At 36.9% G+C, this 22,434-nt stretch overlaps 1 protein-coding gene across 1 annotated transcript in view; it reads right to left on the bottom strand.

Annotated features, from left to right (window-relative positions):
• Positions 1-223: 223 nt before the first annotated feature.
• Positions 224-22,434, bottom strand: part of LOC136828277 (uncharacterized) — a 207,222-nt gene continuing 185,011 nt past the window's right edge. The window contains exons 19-22 of the mRNA XM_067086156.1: positions 9,663-9,921; positions 9,020-9,164; positions 4,482-4,696; positions 224-4,108 (exon numbers count right to left, since the gene is read on the bottom strand). Of these exons, the coding sequence (XP_066942257.1) occupies positions 3,954-4,108; positions 4,482-4,696; positions 9,020-9,164; positions 9,663-9,921 (774 nt within the window). The 3' untranslated portion in view covers positions 224-3,953. The remainder of the gene's footprint in view (positions 4,109-4,481; positions 4,697-9,019; positions 9,165-9,662; positions 9,922-22,434) is intronic.

The following is a 22,434-nucleotide window of genomic DNA, read 5'->3' as shown; positions in this document are numbered from 1 at the left end:
TCTCTCAAGGTGAACTCATTGAGCCATAAACCTATGACAATTTAGCTAGAACTACATAAATCAGCTCTGGAAATCAAACCAAGGTAAGTTCTATTGCTTACCTCTTTCCCCACCCCAAAAAGATAAGGGTCTCAAGTCCAAAGGACCTTGGAGAATGCTGTTACACTGTATAGGTATTTTGTAATGGAAGTCACACTGAGGAGGGAAATAACAGTATAATGTATATTTTAATTACATTTTATTGACTTTTTAAACATTTCAATATTAATCATGAAAAAGGAAATGGAATAACTTTCGAAAACAAGGCTCATCGGCCAAAAAATTCATCGTGTAAAATATTATGCACGTTAACTCCCATTTTCTTTTCATCATTACCAATGAAATCAAATACTGGAAAATGCATATATCTGCAACGGAGTAATTGCAATACAGAGAAAATACATGCGTTACAGTCCTTCAGTTTCCAAGCATGTATAACAATGGTTATGTATTATGCACAAAAATGTTCACTTCAGGATTGCTTTCCGTAGTTGGCATAATTTGTTTTGTGTTAACAACCATTTTGCTTCCACACTCATTTTCACACCTTTCCCCGATCAGGAAGGAAAGGGCATATAGCTGCACACACACAACATACATGCAACCACAGATTTTTATGTTTCTCATTCATAATGCACCAAATTTCCTTATATATATACTTTAGGTAAACCGATGATATAAAAGATACAAATGCAAAGTACACAGAGCTTACTAATACAGTAACTGTAATAATGCCTTTATGCTAGTCCTATATGCTGTCTAACCGTAGATTAATGACAGAACTTGCAAGGTAATGTAAAATGTAAAGTCCTCGATTCGAGATCGTTTGGAAAACTCCTCCCAACTAATCTAAGACATTATGAATAGGGGAAATACTGATTAACATGCAAATGTAAGTTAAAATGCAATCAAAACCACCGGTACTATCTCAGTTGTTTTTGTCTTTAAAACAAGACAGAAGGTGAGTCACCTAAAATAACTTGGCTAGAAAGTTTAAAACTGTGCATTGTGTAGAAAGTGATGGTCAATGGTTATTCCCGTTTTGTTCAACCATAACATTATTGTGACTACAATGTTACTCATATTTGAGCTACTCAGAGAATTATCAATATAAGGATATGCAAAATGTTATTATAAATCTATGTATCTTAAACTTTAGCAGTATTAGCTACCTACTATTTTGAAAATGGCACCAGTGAATACGTAAGGAATGAACAGTCAAGGACTTTAAAATAAAAAAGGATTGTGTCAGATTGCTTTTTTGTAACAAATGTCTTGATGGTACCATCTGAAGGGTATTTTGAAAAACAAAATCAGCAAATCTACTTTCACCAATTTAGTAGTTTCACAACATGCAAATCGTAACTCTTGCTTTACTATATAAAGGAGGACGAAAAATAATCAACATAGTTATTTAAAAGCAAAAAGAAGGCCATAGACAAAAATAAACAGTTTTCTCATAAATCAGATTGACTGAATATGAATATTTAAAAAAAAAAGTGGAAATGTTGATTTGAGGAATGACTGGAGATCCTAAAAAATCCAACTATCAATTAAACAGAGAATTAAATTTGGCTATTAGCAGGTACTACTTACTGTCTCCAGTGCTAATGCTAATCTTTGCAAGTTGGCAAAGAGTCTTATGTGAGAACTTGCTTACTCCTATAAACAGTGTATTGTGCTTTACAAGTTGTGAGGGACAGTGATTCCTTGAACCATGAGACCAATGAGGTAACTTGGATTATGGATTTTGTCTGGTCAGTTAAGTCGCCAGTGAACTGGCTTGGATCATGCCTTAGCCAGGAATCAAACCAAGAGTAAACTGATAATGCATCTACAGTATTACCGAGATGCTCCAACACACAAATCTTATTTATAACTGTACTTGATTAATTGTATATTAAGAGTAAAAGATCTGATTAAAAATTACAGTAATATAAAAAATTTCATTCTATCATTTAATGTTTCTGCTAACTAGTGTGATAAAAACCACAAGTGCAACTCTATGAAAGAAAAAATGTGAAAAATATATTTGCATAAACATTTTATTGACTACTTCACATTCTGCCATTCACAATTCAGGCAGAGATATACCATCAGTTATAAAATCAGACTAAAGTCTTGAATCGTTAAAAAACTAAACAAGATATTAAATGCAACTGGTTTAATCTCCATGTCACTAACTTTTAGTTGGTTCAATTGATGATGTTTGATCTGTAGCTTCACAGATTGAATTACGAACAAGTCTAATTTATTTTGATATGGTTCCAGTATTACAGCTTACTTTAGACAACCCTGTCATAAACAGTTTCCTATACTACTTAGCAACTTTCCTTTCCACGTGGATAACAAGTAAAAATAAAAAATGCTTTAGTAACCTCTGCCACCCCTTCTTGATGCAAAATTTATACTGTACACTTTACTGATAATTTAATTGATAATTTATATACAGTATAGTAATTTATTTTCCTGCCCAAAAACAACAATTGACCCCAAGTAGCTCTTTGTGCCATGCAGTATTCAATGTAACTTAAAAAAAATTGTCACTTAATTTTCTTGAAACAAAACATTGCAACATTTGAGCTTATATAAATCATTCCTTGTTCAGAATGAATCTTAGGCTTAGTCAATTGAACTTGTTGTCCATATCTGTTCTTTGGATTTAAAACTTGTGGTACATCATTCAGACTATTTTAGCCTCTTGCTTGTTCATAATTTCTGTTGTATTTTGTTAATAAGAGAGAGTAATGTTTGTATTTAAGTTCTGAATAAACTAGTACTATGTGTGATTAGGTTCCAAATAAGATAATACTTTAGGTTCCAAATAAGGTAATACTATATGTATCTACTTTTCAAATCAGAGAGTACTACAGGTATATGTATTAACTTTCCAAATAAGGGCACACTGTGTATTTGCTTTTAGATTGAGAGTATTATGTGTGCATAATGAAAACTTAAGTAGTGCAAGTCCACAATCAACTATTCTAAAAAGGCTTTTAATATAAGTTGTCATGAGCCAAACATTATAGGACTAATCTACTTGCCACTAGAGGGTTCATAAGAAGAATAAATAATGATGTGTAAATGTTTTAACACACATGTATGACTAGGATTCAAAAAACAGAATATGAATGATAGCATATGTAAAAATGGTCAGTTAAAAATGACAACTACAGCAAGACACTGCATAATCATTCTGTTACATCACATACAAAGGATTAGATACCAAAAGAAAGTAACAGCATACAATTTGTAACAAGAGGAAGATAATTGAACATCAAAACTATAGTTGCACCAACAACCTGAACCCAAATGAATCACGGAATGTGTAATTTACATCTTCAGTTTGAGGAAATCAGGAATGTTCATATAATTACCCCCAATGTGTACTGTAAAGGTCATGCACATCAGTACTTTAAAATGAAACTTAAAACTAACACAGCCATTTGCCATTAAGCTGTTAAATAAAACTTTTTTTGAGCACTGACTATTTAAATGACTAGATATCTTAATGAAAAGAATTACATTTGGTAATGTCTTTTGTAATCATTTCACAAGGGGTATCTCAATCAAAATCAATTTCTCCTGGTTCAGATAAGTAGCAGACTTGTGAGTAATGGCAACAATCATAGGAACTGGAGATTTTTCCTTCAAGCGCTAATAGAGATAATTTAGGATTAATCCCAATCTTGTCTTTATCACATCACAGGCAAGAGTTGTCTTCTAGGGAGCAGCAGTGGTGTGGTGGCTTCAATTTTTTCTGCAAATGCTTGCAAGTCGGAGAACATGGAGGACACTGCTGTATTGCAGCAGTGATGCAAACTCACAGCTCGGTGCAGTAAATGCTTCATCAGTTGTCTAAACAATGGAGAGGCAAGGGAATGTTTGCTTAGTTCTTGGAAAACTGTGGCAACTTAGATCCTACCAAGTCTGTGTAAGGACCAAGACCTGAAGAGGGACCTGCGTCTTGTGGAAGCTGGGGCATTGCCCCCGTGGTTTGCTCGCAGATGAAGGGTTGCTCCTCCTTGAAGGTTGACCCAGGTTTCTATGCTGCCTTCTGCACCAGGCTCTAGAATGGTGTGTTAAATGTACATTACACCTGTGTGGCTCTTAAAACTTCATCTTGCTGACACTTACACATTTTACTACTTTAAAATCACTGTAAATCAGGGCTATACAATGAGACAGGAAGGAAATTATTTATATTTAATGGGGACTCCACGTATAAAAAATTGACTTATTCTAATAGAAAACTGCATACTGTATATTGTAAATAAGATATAGTCTTACCTCATACACATTTAACATTCTGCAATAAAAACTTTGGCTTTATTTATGCCACCAAAAGTAACCAAAACATGCCAAAAGACGACAGGTAATAGCATCTAGCATCTTTCATTTCATCACGAGTGTAACTAGCATGTGTCTTTCAGGTAACTAACCTGTGAAAAGGTCTCCAAGGACAACATTTGCTGAATTTAGAAGTTCTCTTGACCCAGTCCTGACTTCAAGAACAAGAGTGGCTCTCCTGGAAACTTCACCCTCAACCATCCACTCACACTCAAAGGTAGGAGATGGAGACGCAGGTACAAGGCGGGATCGTCCAACTGTTTTGGTACTACGACTAGAGTTCCCACTGCTGCTGTGCTTTTCGTCACTAGAGACAAATATGAAAGTTAATATACAATAAGATTGTTGTAACTGCTTATTATTTTTATTTATTATTATAGCTAATACTGGTGTTTATTTTCAGCTACAGTACATTACTGTATTTACTTTTGGTCAGTAGAAAAATTCCTGCATCATTAACTGTTTAAATGAAAATTTATTAACCACACATCATCTGGAATAAAAAGATCCCTCAGGCTAGATCATTTTGAATGGGTTTCTAATTCAAATATGCTCCAGACTAAGGTAGGCATTGGAAAAAATAATTCAAAATTTTCTTGACTTTGTTATTTCCATTGCAGACACACTTCACAGTGCAGTTTCCTTTTCAAGACCTGAATGACTGTCATCTTCTCAAACATATCACATTTGCAGTCGTCAAGTACACTGACTTTGGCAACTAGGAAGCTACAACTTTGCAAAGCCCAGGAGTTTTCTCACAATGCTGCACTTGAAGCTTTGAAAACACTGACTCAACAAGACTGAAGTAGGCAGTTACCACTAAAGAAACTCAAGATGAATGGTATTTTTACTTCTAGTGGTCTGTTGTTATATCATAAGTGACTGTTTGAGAGCTAACGCAGTGGATTTATACAAGGCCTACAAATCAAGCTTTATCTTAAGAGACAGACAAGAAGTGACCTGTATCTCATGAACAAAATGCTTTCATCATCTTTGCTGCTCATTCGTACCAATCTAGAGGCACTAATAATTCTGAAAAGCTCACTACCTGTTCTCTGAAGAATGCAGCATTGCAAGGAGAAACAAGACTGACCTCAAGTTTATAGGACTACCATAAGTGAAACAACAAGGAGAAGCAGCACTGATCTTGAGTTTGATGCACTTCATAATGTGAAAGGGCCAAAACACTGATCTTGGGTTTATAGTGCTATCAGAAGTCCTTAGGTCTGCACCTACAGGTTCTTGTAACATTCAACTTCATCATTTACAAAGTACTGTAGTCATAGTTCCATGACATTCTCTTGCTCAACAGCCTCCAGGTGTCACCTACAGCAGTTTGACAAAGTCATCTGTTTTCAAGCACCATGCATACCCCACTCCAGTTTGATGGCCCTTTCCAGTGGTTATGCATTCTGATAATCAAGTGTACTTCAGAAGCAGTGTCGAAAATTTCATTCATTATAAATTTGAGAGAATGGATATGCATCAAATTGCAAAAATCTTCTGATGATTGGGAATTCTAGTGAGACTAATTTTTAGGAGTGACAACCAGTACCTGAGACCACTTGATACCAGTTTTAATGACCCTTCCTTTAACATGTGGCCAGCAGACTTTCAATTCATGAGTGTTGCACTCAGCATACTGTATCTAAGGATTCAGATTAATGGGAAGTCATGAAAATGAGATATCATCATGGTATTGCAACTACAGACCATATAGAACAGTAAAGAGAGCCATCAAAAGCTATGCCTAGCTATCAAAGATCACTTCAGTGCTGATGTAGCATTAAGCAACAAACAAATATTAAACTGTAAAGATTGAAACCTATGCTTCTAAGCCTGCTATTGCCACCTTTAAATTGAAGATGGACCCAATCCTTTATTTTTTTCTCGAGGATATTTACCTCAATTGAGCAAGTTCACCACTCTGGTTGAAAAAGAAGCAAATGCTCATGGAAGCTACACAAAAACAGCATCACAATATAAGCAGGGACGAGATAAAGAAAAAATAAGACCAAGTGGATGAAACTACAGTACTGTATTCTGCTAAAACTGATAAATTATCAACAGAAAACATGACGCTAATGTAGATGCCTTGCATTGTATTCACTGCACTACAAGTTGCAGAAACAAAGATTAGCACAGTTTTAAAAAAAAAAAATTTGTCATTCGGAAATTGCAAGAATGTTTTGAGCATTTCATGCAGTCACTGATGCAACATCTGTTACGAAGTAGAGATGCAAGCATACCCTGACTTGCAGGTACTGCCTACTTTATGGCTTTATCTCCAACATAACCAGCAAGTTGCAAGAGAATTTTTACATCTACATCTACCGTCAAGTTTTTTTTGTCACCTGATTTAAGCAGTTTGACAGCAGCTTGGATTTCATATCAAATGAAATGAAGGTGATTTTACATTCAAATGGTGAAGCTACTAAAATACTGTTCACTTTTACCATTACTTGGAGATTGATGGTAATTAACATCAATTTGTAGACCTTGGGGATTGGCATTGAGGACCAGGATTCTATTCAGAGCTCACTCTGCAAGAATATTTTTAAAGATAACGCTCCAGTCTAGTGCCTCACTCTTGGTTATTTGTTACCTAAGTAAAATCTAATTATTTAACTTCTAAGGAAAACTGCTTTTATGAGATACCACACCAACTTGGCTCACTAAACTCAACTGGCTTCACTGAAACCTCATGTGCAGTTAGTTTCAGTAAAGCCAGTTAAGTTAGTGAGCTAAATTGGGTATGGGATCTCCCAAAGCACATTTCCTTAGAAATCAAACCACTGTTGATGAATTATGTTTATGGACATTGAAAAGAGTGAGTCGGTGCAGTGGACCATCACCAACCACAAGATGATCTTTCATCAGACAAAGACAATTCAGTGTGAAACTTAGTCCAAGAAACTTCAGCCTGGGCTAACCAATTCAATGTGAAACTTGCTCATCCAAGAAACTTCAGCCTGGGATAACCAATTCAAAGTGAAACTTACTCATCCAAGAAACTTCAGCCTGGGCTAATTATCTTTATTCAGAGGCTATCATCGTCTTCCATTGTGGGCAACTTTATACTCAGCCAGACAGCATGGTGAAGGGTTCGCCACTTGTAATCTTCTCCATTGCCAGCATAAGTATTCTATAAGAGGTCTTTCAACATATACAGGCCTTCAACAAGGAGGAGAAATACACGCACTAAGGAGGAAGTCTGTTATAAATGCAAGAGGGCACAGTCTCACCAACCTGGGACTTTGCCTTGATGGTGAAAGCAGGCTTTCTATGTAGCATAAGCAATAGGTTATAAACCCTTACATATCCCAAGCACATTAGCAGAACGGCAAAAGTCATTTTCACCATAAGACGATGGACTTGGAACCATCGTCTTGGAACAAGTACAGCCCCACCAACATATTGCCACTACATCAAAGACAACTACATCAGAGTTCAACACAAAAAGGAAATTGAGATCCCAAGGAGGAAATTTGAGTGATGCTCAGTCCTCAATTTTCCATGCATGATAGCAAACAAGGCTACTATCTCTTCCTCGAAGGCAATGACATCATCAAGCTAATGTACTTCAAAACAGCAGACTCTTATGCACTGGATTTGCCAAGAGATGAGGCATCCTGAGAATGTTGCCACCTCCAACCACGCTTAATCTGCAACACTAATGTACTCTAAGAATAGTAGAACCACAAACTGCACCCTACAGCATAACCCAGCACCCCTTCAGAGAACTTGAATAAGAGGAGCAATAAATCTCTCCAATTTCCAAGGTTACCAAGTTAGATATCTAACTCTTACACTGGGGCAATGCCCACTCTTCTTTCAAAATGCTTTTTATGTCACCAAGAGGAGGGAGCTATTCATAAACATGCTGTCACACCCTTAATGGACATCCTGACTATACAAAAATTAAACTGCGCAACTAATAATTAACAGTGCTTCGGACCAAAAATGAATAAAAAAATTAAACTGTGCGACTGTAATAATTAACAGTGCTTTGGACCAAAAATGTGTCTTAACAGAAACATTTGCATATGTACAATAGCACCCTTCATTTAACATCACTTAAAATTACTTAATTTTCTCAACAACTTTCTGTAAGAGGGTCTATTGCTGACAACTTTCTGTAAGAGGGTCCATTGCTGAACCAAATATACACCAGGGCTTCTTGACAGGTAATAGCATCCCTTGTCTCAGAGCTATCACAGATGATGAATTCAACTTCTCAAGGTTCAGTGGGTTAACCAATCAACTGGATGGTGTTAACCCTCCACGACCTATGTAATGCACCGGATTTGACCACTGTACAGTATTTACTGTTCTTCCCAACAAAGCTGTAAAGTCATCCCTTTGGCAGATAGTTGGTGTGCAAGTGCCAGTCTTATTAAATGTTCTTTCAGGATTTTGATAACTACATATCTGCCAAATAGAGGGCTTTCTCTTGTATTTTAATTCTCAATAAAGCTTCCTAAGACATTTTGTTTATCATTATTCTGAAGGCAGAAAAACAAGTCTGGAGAGACTATTCAAACCTGAAAATAAGAATACTAAAATGGTGTGTCTGGAGATGTAATATAATATCAGTCACACTGTGAAGAATAGCTTGTCAATCTCTTACCTAATTCGAACCCTGAGGAAGAGCTGGAGGCCTGACCGTGGTATGTGCAGCCCTTGAACACGTCCAGCCACTCCCCTGACATTCATGAACACGTCCACTCTATGGACGTGTCCACTCTCCCCACCTAATTTCGTAGACGCCGTAGCTGGAAAAAACAATTGTAAAGAATGTATGATGAGCTGATCCTCATTAGGGGTTAATTAATGACTTTTTTTACCACATGGTTATAAAAGCTGAATTAATTGAGGGCAAATTATCATTACTTATCAAAAGCATGGGAGTACTTTGGAGTGTTATTGCTACAAGACAGCATCAAACATGTCAGGGTCATTGTTAGTCTAAAGATGCCAAATATACAAGCATTTATTCCACTGGAGCACATTCTTTGATCACTCAGTGGTCACGCTGAATGGTAACAAGCACTTGCAAAACTGGTAGCATGACTGATTCACCAAGGGTAGTGAAAACAGGTTCGTCCTCTCTAGTCTATATTAAAAAGAAATGAAAAGATCCCCTGGAAAAACTGGTATTCTCTAGTTAGAGGAAGGAACACCGAGTAAAAGGCTTGCCAAAGCTTACCATACATCGAAAAGGGAGGAACAAAACTTAAAATAAACTAGAAGCTGTAAAAGATTCATCTTACATCTGTTATTGTTGCATGGCAGAAGGAGCAAGTTGGGTTGTGACTTGGCATGGCTGAGGGTGGCATCCAGTAGTTCGCTGGCATCTCCTTCACCCCCACCAACTCCCAACCTCATACCCGTGCTAATGCCAGTTAAGGTCAGCTCTACGTGAGGTTCAGGGCTTTCGCACGACTGGACTTCAGGGGAGAGGGTAGGGGCGTCTCGAACACTGGCCTCGGAACGGAAACGTCGCAGAGGATGGGCAAAACCACGTCGCATCTGGGGATGTTGAAGGTTTTTGTGGCCAATCGGGGTGAGGAAGGAACGGGCCAAGAGGCGGGAGGGAGGATCAGAGGATGAGGGGGAGAAGAAAAAACACTGATGGTTCCCATTTCATGTCAATGTCATATTTAAAAAAAAAAAACTATTGATAACAGGCACATGCAAACTGTAAAAAAAAAAAAATAAGGTTCTCCTAGCAAGTATTCTTCAAACAACTACCCACTGCTTTGGATGCTAAAATTCTTGAATTTCTGTCAAAAACAAAAATCACCATATGTCGTTAGATGAATGTTAGGAAGCATTAATACTTTTTTTTGTCTTAATGGCTTTTAGTACAAGATTTATACAAGTGTAAGAGGTAACTGGTTTACCGAGGAAAGAACAGAAGTAAGATAGAGATATGGATTAGGGAGCAGAGATGACAGTGACTGATACACGCCTAAACATAGCGTGAAAGCTGGTCAGAAAAAAGTATGTGTTCAATTGTTCGAGGAGCTCAGAATTGTACATCATCAAATTACAAAACAACTTAGTTTAATAGGAACGTTTGCAATTTTACCACTGAAGCAATTTGTCCCATTATTACCTACTTCGCTTTAAATAGCTCTAAGTCAACCATCCCAGTAACTTGACTATTAAAAGTATAATAATGCAAGATGCCCGTAGCCACAAGAGCTTTAAAAAGCCAGGCAAGAAGCAAAATTTGACTCCATCATTAAAGCATCATAATGATTCCAGCAACTTAAAAATAATGACAGTTGAATTTGCACGCTGCTGTCTAACTATTATTTCGCAAATCTAAACTTTGTTTACACTATAATAAATCATTATAGTCAGAGAGTTTACTTTCTTCAACACAATTCTCGCTCGCATTGAAGAGACCACGGCACCGTGACTAAAAGTTGTCACGTGTTTTTTGACAACAAACCAAAAATTATTCATTTTTTCATGGAACATTAAGCGTAGGCTACGCATCACAAGCAAAGCCCAGTCAATCTATCGTGTTTTGAAGCAGAGGCTGGCATCTACCCTACGAAATCCATACTCAAGATGTGCTTAAAAGTTTCATATCATATGCAGGTTGCTCAAACATTATGACATCGCAACTTGGCATTTTTGAGTCAAGTAATTCGTATAACGAAATTTAAATGTTTTAAACTGTTATGCGGTGCAATAAGCATTGTTTTCTAACTAAAACCACGCATTGAAAACAGGATTTATTCACAGACTTATCGTCGAAATGAAATTTTAACAAATGGATGGATATCTTGGAAGAACTTACGTCATAAATTCAGACGCTGGCAACAGACGAAACCTACATGCCTCCGAAATTATACGTTATGACGAATGAAATGACGGTGTAGAATGTGACAGTTTAACACATAATGGGAATGATTCAGGGGCCACGAAAAAGGCGAAAACTATGACAACATTTGAACACCAAAGTCTATATATTATATACAGACAATACGCTTCGGGACCTTCCCTAAAAAAAGCGGGACGCCCTATCTTAAAAACTAACCATAGAATCTTCTTGAAAATAATATCGACATGTTTACCACGCCCAAAATACAAGAGGTAATTTGAAACTTTGCACTATCCTAAATCTACCCCAACGTAACCTAACCTAACCTATAGGCATAAAAAAAAAAAAAAACGAGGCGCCCACTTGTCTGGCCAAACCATAACACAATTGGGGAATATGCTCCCCGTATCCCACGAACAGGCTACCGGCCACAGTCATCCTACAGGTGCTTCTTCCAGTTGCCAGCTATCAAAATATTTGTTGCACTGCACCACAATGCCATCCACGGCTTGTGATCTTGTTGTAATATCTGAACTTACAGTACAGTTTCAGTATACTATACAGTTTCAGCATATTCTACAGTTATTATAGGGTTAGTACAGAACAGGAGATGACTGTTATAATAGGGACTTGCGATCAAAGTTTTATATACATAGCCTTCGACATAAATACACTGCACATTCCTGTCTGTTATTAAACCTGGTCGGTCGTATACATGATTTTTTTTTATAAATACGCTCCCGTACACATACACACACACACACACATGTATTTTGTACAGTCATACACCAAGTAAATGTCGATGTATGATACGGTAAATAACGAAAGGAATACTATACAATATACCAAAATAATGCAGAATTTTTTTAACAAAATTCAATAATAATCTCATTTGATTTAATGAACCATTCAAATAAAATATGGAGGTCACCTTCATGAGAAAAGTAATCTTATTATGCTAATTACGATTATATAATTATAACCATAATTGGCTGGATTAGCATTTTCATCGTGAATTAAAACACAAAGCTAACACATGGCAACTGTTGAATGTCAGTTTACAATCAACAGTCTTAATAAGCAAATATTGAAAAAAAAGACTATAATGAAAAACTAAGAATCTTCTAGGAAGAACAAATATTTTAAAGACTTAAATAATTTAAACTTAATTTCCTTTAATGACACGCAATATACCTCTAACCACAGCAACAAAAAATATTAACATTTGTTCAACAGTAAAGAGTTCAACAAGATAGTTTACACAAAACAAAAACAATTCACGAGAATTTTAACAGATCAAAGTCAACTTCTGCACTGCCTTGAAATGACATACAGCATTTTATATACAGTTCCTTTAGTAACACCTATGACAGGACACATCAAAGTCAATCCGAACGAGAGAGATAGAGAGAAAATTCAATATCTAGTAACTCTGGTAACACAGGAGCATGTTTGGTCAAAGCCAGTCATTTCAGCTCAGACACAGAGGAACTCTGGAGAGAGAGAGAGAGAGAGAGAGAGAGAGAGAGAGAGAGAGAGAAACAGTATTCAATATCTAGTAACACTGGAGCTTGTTTGATCAAAACTAGTCATTCCAGCTCAGAGACAGAGGAACTCGGGAAGAGAGAGAGAGAGAGAACGTTCGGATGGTTGATGGCAAAATGTCAAGGGGAAAGGAAGTAACGTCTTTACCATAATCTACAAAGAAACATTCTAGAAGGCCAAATGTATTGAGACCCTCTGCTCACTAAAATTCCACAGAAGTAAAACAGAACTAAAGTTTTAAAAACTACACATAAGACTACTGAAAGAGACAAGGGTAAAGATTATAACAAACGCTTCGGGGCTTTAAATACTGGTCTCGAGGTTTTCCCACGACGTATAACGGTGGGAATACTTTTAAATTTAACTGTTTTTTTAAACGTTCGTAACATTCTGATCGTGTTCATCAATGTGAAAAATTTAACAACATTGAATAAAATGAAATTAAGGTACGTCGAAGAACGAGTAATATTGGCGAATACTTTAGAGAAACGAAAGAAACATTTATTTCCAACATAAGTATGGGTTAAACAGCAATGATTTTTGGAGGTTATGAATGGTGTTCATTAAAATGTCGTTTTTTACAAAATGAGACATCATTTGTAATCATATCTTATCACTGCTAAAGGACACTATATCACAGCTAGTGATGAATAAATATTATAGATTAGCTTCTTTTTTTGCATACACGTTTCTCTACGAGTTCGTCTTTTGGTTTTCAATAAGTATCTTAGGACGAGGTTGCTAGCTCCTGTCCTCAGCCATCTTGACTGATCATCACATTTCACTGCCTACTAAATATCTAATTCACTTCTTACGCTAACAGAGGCACCATGGGGTTTCAAACAAAAATGCCTAAATCACTTCTCCCTCACGGAGCCAATCTTGGGACCCTCACTGCAGTAGACCAAGGGCTTTATAAACTGCACTTTCTAGACCGTGATTAACTGATATTCTGGTGAACGCTATTATTCTGATTTTCCATCTTCTGTAAGTTACATTTCAGAAGCATAGTACTTGTGCTTCATGAATAAGCGCGCCCTACTCGTTATACAGAGCGCCGGTCCGCATTTATACCTAGCTAAATTGTCACAACAGGTACACCATCGAGGTGTTAGTTTTTCCGTCCGCACTTTTTCTGTCCGCCCTCAGAACTTAAAAACTACTGGGACTAGAGGGCTGCAAATTGGCATGTTGATAATCCACCCTCCAATCATCAAACATACCAAATTGCAACTCTATAGCCTCAGTAGTTTTTATTTTATTTAAGGTTAAAGTTAGCCATAATCGTGCGTCTGGCGACGATATAGGCCAGGCCACCATCGGGCCGTGGTTAAAGTTTCATGGGCCGCGGCTCATACAGCATTACACAGAGATCACTGAAAGATAGATCTATTTTCGGTGGCCTTGGTTATACGATGTACAGAAAACTCGATTGCGCCCAAGAAACTTCGGCTCATTTTTTTACTTTTTTTTTTTACCTTCACCTGTTATGACTCGCTTCTGGTCTTATCCTGACATCATCTGATACATTTCCCATATACCTATACCAGTCAACCATTTCCACTCTTTCACCATCCACATTAACGTTCATTGCTCTATCTGTCCTCCTAACCCTATTCATGTTCACATTTACTCTCACCTTATCTTCTCTAGCTTTTGAAGTTTCTCTTCACTACCCCCAATTAGAATGCATCATTATGGAATAGTCGTAGCCTCAAGCCTTGAGGCTGTCCAAGAGAGGCTGCACTGATATACTTTATTTTGCATAAATTCGATTAATTATTATTTACTCTGTATTCAACTGAAATGCGTTTCACTCTCCTCAACTCAATTACTCTGTGGCTTCATACCTCATTGTGACTCACTACCACTTTCATCAATCTCCAGTTATAAAAGGCAGCTAGCCACAAACCCTTGCCCTACAAATGGCTAACGGAGTAATATGTTTCCCATAGAATGGTGGGCTCCTAACCTGTTGTTACCATAACCAGTGTAGCTTAACTTCATTAATCAATAAATCAGCAGCGCGACAATATGATGGTAACCCATCTTAGTACTAGCCAAACCTTTGACAACAAGGCTAAGCATTAAAATCAACTCCAGACCCGGGGTACATTCCTCTCTCTCCCCCACAGTCTAATCACTTGTAGCCACTCATGAGAATGTTGAGACTCACCTCTCGGTAATTTCGCAAAAATTCTGCCCTGCCCATCTACGTAAACCTGCTTTAAACAAACAAAGAGACAGACTGCACACCGGCAAACAGTACACAGAAAACATACTAAACCAAAAAAATACAGCCACTCGGATGGCGGTACTAAACAAATGCCTTTATAGCTATGCATTAAATTAATCATCTTTTGTTTGACCGCTATTAACGAGGGATGTTGTAGCATGTAGCATTTACCGGAACAACTCGCGTAAGCTGCTTGCTCTGAAGAGATCATGTAAAATAACAAACACCTTTGCTCTGAACTTTGCACTAAAGGAGAATCATTACTACGGATGTACGGGGTATATAAATTTGCCTTTTACCGACAAACATGCTACGGATATTAAGCTCAGTTAGCTAAACATCAATAGCAAAGCTCACAAAATGAGCAAATGAAACGAATCTACCTCCACAAGACACATCCGTATCATTGGTAAACTTGCTACAGCTTTCGATGACCACGAAATGTTTTAAATGGTGCCATGACTCCCAGAGAAAATGACACAAAGATTTTTTTTTATTGATGATGATGACGTTGATGAATAAAAAAAAATGAATTACGCATGAAAATGTCCGAATACAAACGCCTGCGCCGATTCGAAATGACAACCGCTTTTTCCGCCTTAATGCACTTAAATGCAACTCGAATGGCGCTATACCGTGCTCCATTACAAAGGCCTTTCGTTCCTGTCAAAACCATTTCGCTGATGTTTGCCCGAAAAAAATAGGAGCATTGGTGCTCCCCGTTAGCAAAAATGGTTCAAAGGGGGTTCTTTTTATAAACGGCAGAGCTTTGATTCAATTAAAATGATATCCATCCGTCCGTAGCTATGATGTAATTAAATGTACGTTTTTTTTCAACTCTGAATGAATTTCATACGATTAGGTTGACAAGGATTTCTAGTTTTATTACCGACGCCAGAGTATTTTCATTACCGATTCAAAAATAGTCTGTAGACGCATGTTCTCTTTGTTCATCGATATCGTGAAAAATTGCGGTGATATATGAAAAAGTCATTCCCTATGCAGCTTTCTGTTTCACCTTAATTTCCTAATCAAACCCCACCTACTTACATCCATAGGTAATGTTATGCTCCAAAAATCAGATTATTTTCCATCAACTTTCCAAAACAACCATTAACAATTATTTTTTTTCAGTTATGACGTTAAAAGCCATACCATTATAAGTCACTTCATAAATTCTCCTTTATGTATAAGAGCATTTTACTCTTGATGATAATAGCACCTATATAACGTCTTCCAGTTTTCAGGATTTAATATAGCACCCATTGTAACCTCAACAGTTATCTCCAAATGAAATCTCGTCCCGGTAGGGAGGTACTGCCGTCAGTGCACCTCGTGCGGTGCACTGTAGGCAGTACTTGAAGTTCTTTGCAGCGTGCCTTCGGCCGCTAGCTGCAACCCCTTTCGTTTCTTTTACTGTACCTTCTTTCATATTACCTTTCATCCATCTTACTTTCCACCCTCTCCTAACAATTGTTTCATAGGGCAACTGCTTTGAGGTTTTCCTCCTGTTACACCTTTCAAACCTTTTACCGTCAATTTCCGTTTCAGCGCTGAATGACTTCATGGGTCCCAGTGCCTGGCCTTTGGCCTAAACTCTATATTCATTTCACTTCGATTCTAAATGAAATCTCAATCTCACTCCAACTCAGTCTACCCTTTCTTTTGCTTCTTATCCATTTTCTATTTAGAACAGCTTAGAAAAAAAGACTTCATCGTCGCTGAACTATGATTCTCAGACGGCTTATCTTCATCTGTATCTATTCTCCGCCATTAATTTGTTCTTTAATGTTTTTTCTCTGAATTTAATCTCCTGTGGTAAACCCCAGTAGAGATTCACAAAGCTTCTATTTACCAGAAACATTCTCCTTTAAAATCAATCCAAAACATTTATCTAAAACCCGCCACTTTGTCTAGGTCTAGAACTTTTTCTTCATATATTGTATATATATTTGCTTAATCCTCTCGTTCGCCACGGAGACCAAGGTATATTTCCATCGATATCCAACCAACATTTATCACCGGGAGTCGGTCATACAACATATTTACGATACCATATTTCAAGATAAGACGATGATTCGTCTCTCAGATATTTTGCCGAAACAAAGACCTCCACAGATAGCTGAGGAAACAAATATAGGCCTACGCTTACAACAGCGTAAGATAAGAGGATCGAGGCAGTAAGCCCTGGAGATTTTCTTACTATAGCAAAACTTAAACTAGGTACATTAATTTCACAAAAAAACTGGAACTAAGTACCGTAATTCTGTATACTTGCATACAGAAACCTTTGGTAAAATGGCTGGGCCCGTCCTGGACGATGGCAAGTCTAAACTTGGAGTTTATTAACCGTAGGCTACACTATCTTTACATACATAAAAATTAAATATATGTGCACGGCATAACGTTTTATTACTATTATTACTGAAATTTAACATTCAGATACCCAAGTGTCACTCAGATATTAGGCGTTAAATTCCAGTGACCATTAGCATTCTCTTAAATGCCAATTCTTGTTATTGCCGGTTCGTATTCTCTGTTACTATCTGTCCCGGACAAACACATAATATATACTGCATCATTGCTTTAAAAGGAGGCCGAGATTGTTTAATTTCTGTGAGTAACCATGAAGACTGGGCTTAACAACTACTGTAGTCCTAGACGTATGTATTGGCCCTGGATATTCAGTTAATTTAAGAGCCAAGAGGAGTTTTAGTTCTAAATGCTAATCTGGTGTCTTATCTCGTTTTTTAAAATAATCTTTAGTAAAAAATGTCCAGAAAAATAAATTATTTTTACTGCGATATCCTGTAACTCCAACGGCATGTAGTTCAACATGTTGATCTTTAGTTCATTTCCGGAGACTAGTGCTCGATAGTTTGTTTACCAAATGGCTGCAAAACATTTTGATCTAATTCCTATCGTAAACAGATAGACGACATGAAAGTCCGATCGTGAACATAATTATGCTCTTTCATTTTAAATTGAATTCAATAAAGTTACAACAAGAAAGTAATTTTAATTTTTTAAATCAATTGTGAGTTGTGAATACTGATGTTATTTTTCATTTCTTTATGACATGAGAATGTTACTTTGATATGATGATGCAACATATGATACCATAAGAAATTTTATATACTTGGATGTTGTACTTTAAAGTAAGCTAATAAATAAAATATATCACGGAAAGGACAATTAATGGGCGTAGGCATACGCGTAGCCTAGGCTAATCAAAGGCCCACGTTCTTGTCATAACTAGCCTGAAAGGCTGTTTCCTACCGAAAACATGTCACGCCAGTGTTGCTTTCTTCACAGCACAAACACTTCTACATAAAATCGAATATTGGTTGTAGTGAATGCCCAACGAATGATTGATTATATAGGTCTAACAAGGTTTCCAACAATTGGGACATATTGAAGCGTTTCGTAGAGCAAACGCTTGGAGCTAAACGCCGTTGGAGTCACAAGCGAGTGACTCTGGGGAAAAAATTTAATTGGTAAAAATCGATACTGTGCAAATCACCTGCGAACATTTACTTTTTCATTACTATTACTTAAGGTGTTAAGTGATCCGCTCTACGCCGTGAGGAGCTTACAGTTATCAAAGAGCAGCACTGAGATATATACATGGTACTATAAGCTAACGTACAGTTGCCTTCATAGTCATCTTCACCTTTGCCAATTGACACCAAATCCTTTTAGTTTACTTTCTAAATGAACATTTTCCTAATAGTCTATCTGTTTCATTCTAACGTATCATCTGCGAGAAAATCCCACTCAGGAACCGACTGATATATATAAAAGTTATTATATGCGGGATTTATTTGAGAGAGAGAGAGAGAGAGAGAGAGAGAGAGAGAGAGAGAATGTGATACTTATAATTCAATATATGATAGTGTTTCACTGTAATATTAAACATGAACATTTCTACTGGTCTAAGGCTATATACTTACTCAAAATAGGTGTGTATATGTGCTCATATGCGCGCAAACAGCACGCATGCATTACATGATACATATGAATACTTGTAGATGTACTGTTACAAAAATTACTGTTTTAAAATACGTACCTAGATACAGACATACATCTGTGAAATGTTTAACTATGTATTTTTTAACTAAAAATGTATTTCGTTAACACTTTTTGGTAACTTAAATTTAAAAAAAGGATTATCCTTAATCCTAACTTAAATTAAAGCAATATATCTAACACTGAAATTATGTAGGCAACAAATTAAAACTAAGTTAGGCCTACTCTAGGTGGACTACAAAATTAGCCAACATAATCGTGTTCTGTGTAAGCTAATTAATATTAATGATAAATCAATATTAATATTAAAACAAGCAAGACACAACAACTGCGTGGCTAAAAAAAAAAAAGCTTAAATTAACCTTCTGTTGATATGTGACAGAAAATAAAATGTAACAAAAATTAAGGCAAATCAAAACTAATCAGTTTTTGTGCACAAGCTACAGTTAGCAATCTACGTCATGGCTACAGCGAAGTGTCTGCGCTGTGGACACCTACATAACGTGTTTTTTATTTAGTAATTATAAAAGGAGTGTTAAGTGCAGTCAAATACAATACGGTGGAGATGGGTCTAGGTCTACATTTGCGTGTCTGGGTGTCAAGTGGAGAATTAAGGAGATTCTATGAGTATTTTTTTTTTTTTTAGCTAAGGAGATTCTATGAGTACTTTTTTTTTAGCTATAAGTAAAAGTATCCGTAGTCGATATTATTGCAACTAATCGTGGGTGCTTTCAACACGTGCAGCCTGTCAGATTCACTACAATGATACCGGCTGCGGATACTTACCGTCGGCTTAAAAAAATAGGTCTATAGATCTAATTGGAAAGATAGTTACAGTAAGAATAGAGAAAGACAAAATCCAGTTAGGCTTTCATAATAATTATTGATTATTAGCCATAATTTTCAAATAAAAAAAAAATTGTCTTTCATAACAATCTGAGCAAAGTTAAAACTGCTATTGACCTGTTAAAAGCCAATAGCCCCCCAAGTTCTACTGATTTTTCTTGTAAATTTCTAGTTAAAAAAAAAAAAAACTCCCATTAACTTGTGTCAATTTTTGCTTCGGTCAAATATTGCTCGTTTTCTTCTTCGAATTGTACTGGGGGTTTTTCCTGCTCGCTCAAAAGTAAATCAGCAGAATTTCTAACTCCACAAAATATTCTGGTCCATCTTTTATATCTACGCCTGTCTCTTAGTTACTCATTTCTTACATTCTCGCTTCGTTTGAACACTTCCCATCAGAATTACAAACTAGTTCATTTCCTGTTACATTTTGCCAACATACATCAATTACGCGCAGTCTTTGACCACCTCCCATTACGAGTGTATAATTCCTGTTCAGTCCTATCACATCAGAATATTTATTATAATAAACCAAGGTGCATCTTTGGTTCAAGTCGAATGCTGAAATCCCAAGGTGTTGAGTAGTTTTAAATGTTTTGAACATTCAAATCCATCCAACAGTTGGTGTATTTGAAGCCACCACCCACCCGTCCTAGTTTTGAGTTTACATATACACAGTCCAATATCATAAGGTGGTGGTTCACTCGAAGTACGAGGTAAAAAAAAAATGACACTAAACTTTTGTCCTTACTGACAGGAACAGAGATATATGTCGTGTTTTAAAGATTTTCGATTTCTGTCATAATTGATGTAAACGCAGTTTTAGAGAAGTCGATAATCTCACACTTTGTATAAATTTATTACTCTCCCACGTCTATAATGCATCGAAGTTGGTAGAGAGAGAGAGAGAGAGAGAGAGAGAGAGAGAGAGAGAGAGAGAGAGAGAAATTCTTGCTTCGGTCGTACTGCAATTCAGTATCCGAACAAATATTCTAGTACGAAAGCCACTACCCTCGCCTATACGAACGAATTACGGCTAAGTGATGAGACGTTTCCTACCCGTGCGTGAATGAGGCCTTCCACAAGCGCCAGTCACCAGCTCTCATTAGCGAAGCTTTCCACAAACGCTATTCGTCAAAATCTTTCCGTGTGATCAGTATCCAACCTCTCAACTAAAAGTTCTCATCAGCTGTGTAGTTCAGAAGTTTAAGAGAAGGTGCAATACATTACTACCCTAGTACTATTCTCCTTCCATTTTAATACAATACTTGTGTTAATTTATTAATTTATTTTTTCTTTCTTTTTTAATAAGTGGGGTCTCTTCTTTCTGTATTTCCCTTTACTTCCTCTTGCTTCTTCCTAATGAAAACCGCATTCTTTGGAAGCTTGAATTTCTAGTCAATGGCCCCTGTGGTGGGCTTGTTCCATATGAATAGGTTTCATCTGCTAAATAATAATAATAATAATAGTACATCAGATTATCTCACTGATTATCTGTATTTAATTCTCATTAAATTCATTCAATAAAAAAACTCAGATATTCCTTATATAGCAGCAGCAGAGTTTACAGTTATATATAAATAACGGACAACGTAAGCAGCACACGAAAGCCATACAAATGAGTCACTGAGGGCCGAGTCCTCAGCACAAAAGTGCCACTTTGCAGCTTAAGGAGTTACCAAGTGGTCAACAGCAACGTAGCAATAATAAAACGAACTCATGCTGCCACATAAGCCTTGATAAGCCATTACACAAGTACGCCCTGATGTCCAAAGCCGCCTGCACACGGAACACTTCTAGTGGAAAGTGGCCGGCCACTAAAAAAAATTACAGTACACGTGTTTGTATGAAAGACCGCAGACGAACCACTAAAAGTGGACGACACCAAAAGAGTGGATATGTAGTAGCTACCAGGTCTGTTTCTTGGCCACACCACTGCGCAAGCTGATATTATCATCTGGCCGCTAAGTGGCTGACCACTTAGTGGCCAGCCACCTTCCACTAAAAGTGTCTCGTGCGCGGACAGTCTTATAAGACTCGAGAAACAACAGATTTTAGTTGTTCAGACTATTTGCCTTCGACATAATTACATAGATCAACTGGCCTGATCAGACCCCCATAATTATCGTGAAAAAATGAAGTGTTTTCAGTCATTTGACTTTTCATTTTCGAATTTATCCATTCTCCCTATTCGCTGCTTCAACTAAAATCCTACGACTTTCGTTTCCTTCTGTTAGCATTGCACTAAAGTGGAGGTCTGAAAAAGAGATGGTAAAACTCGCACATATCCTTTATAACTAGTCAGATGAAGCAGTAATTTTCTATTGCTTCCAATGCAAAATATCTAATCTATATCAGCAGAGCTCTTGGTATTAATGTCTGTTTCGAAATACATATAGTTTTCTGTACTCAGTAGCTGGGGCAATTAAAAGCAATACTTCTTGGTGATGTTGCCCTTGGGAGATGGAGAGGCTTGCATTTTCAAACACTATTTCATGTTTCGTAAGTTTTCATATCTCTCTCTCTCTCTCTCTCTCTCTCTCTCTCTCTC

Source organism: Macrobrachium rosenbergii, chromosome 42, assembly GCF_040412425.1.
Source record: "Macrobrachium rosenbergii isolate ZJJX-2024 chromosome 42, ASM4041242v1, whole genome shotgun sequence".
Taxonomy (NCBI): Eukaryota; Metazoa; Arthropoda; class Malacostraca; order Decapoda; family Palaemonidae; genus Macrobrachium; species Macrobrachium rosenbergii.
The sequence above is the reverse complement of the archived record's forward strand: the minus strand, read 5'-3'. Positions and strand labels throughout refer to the sequence as shown.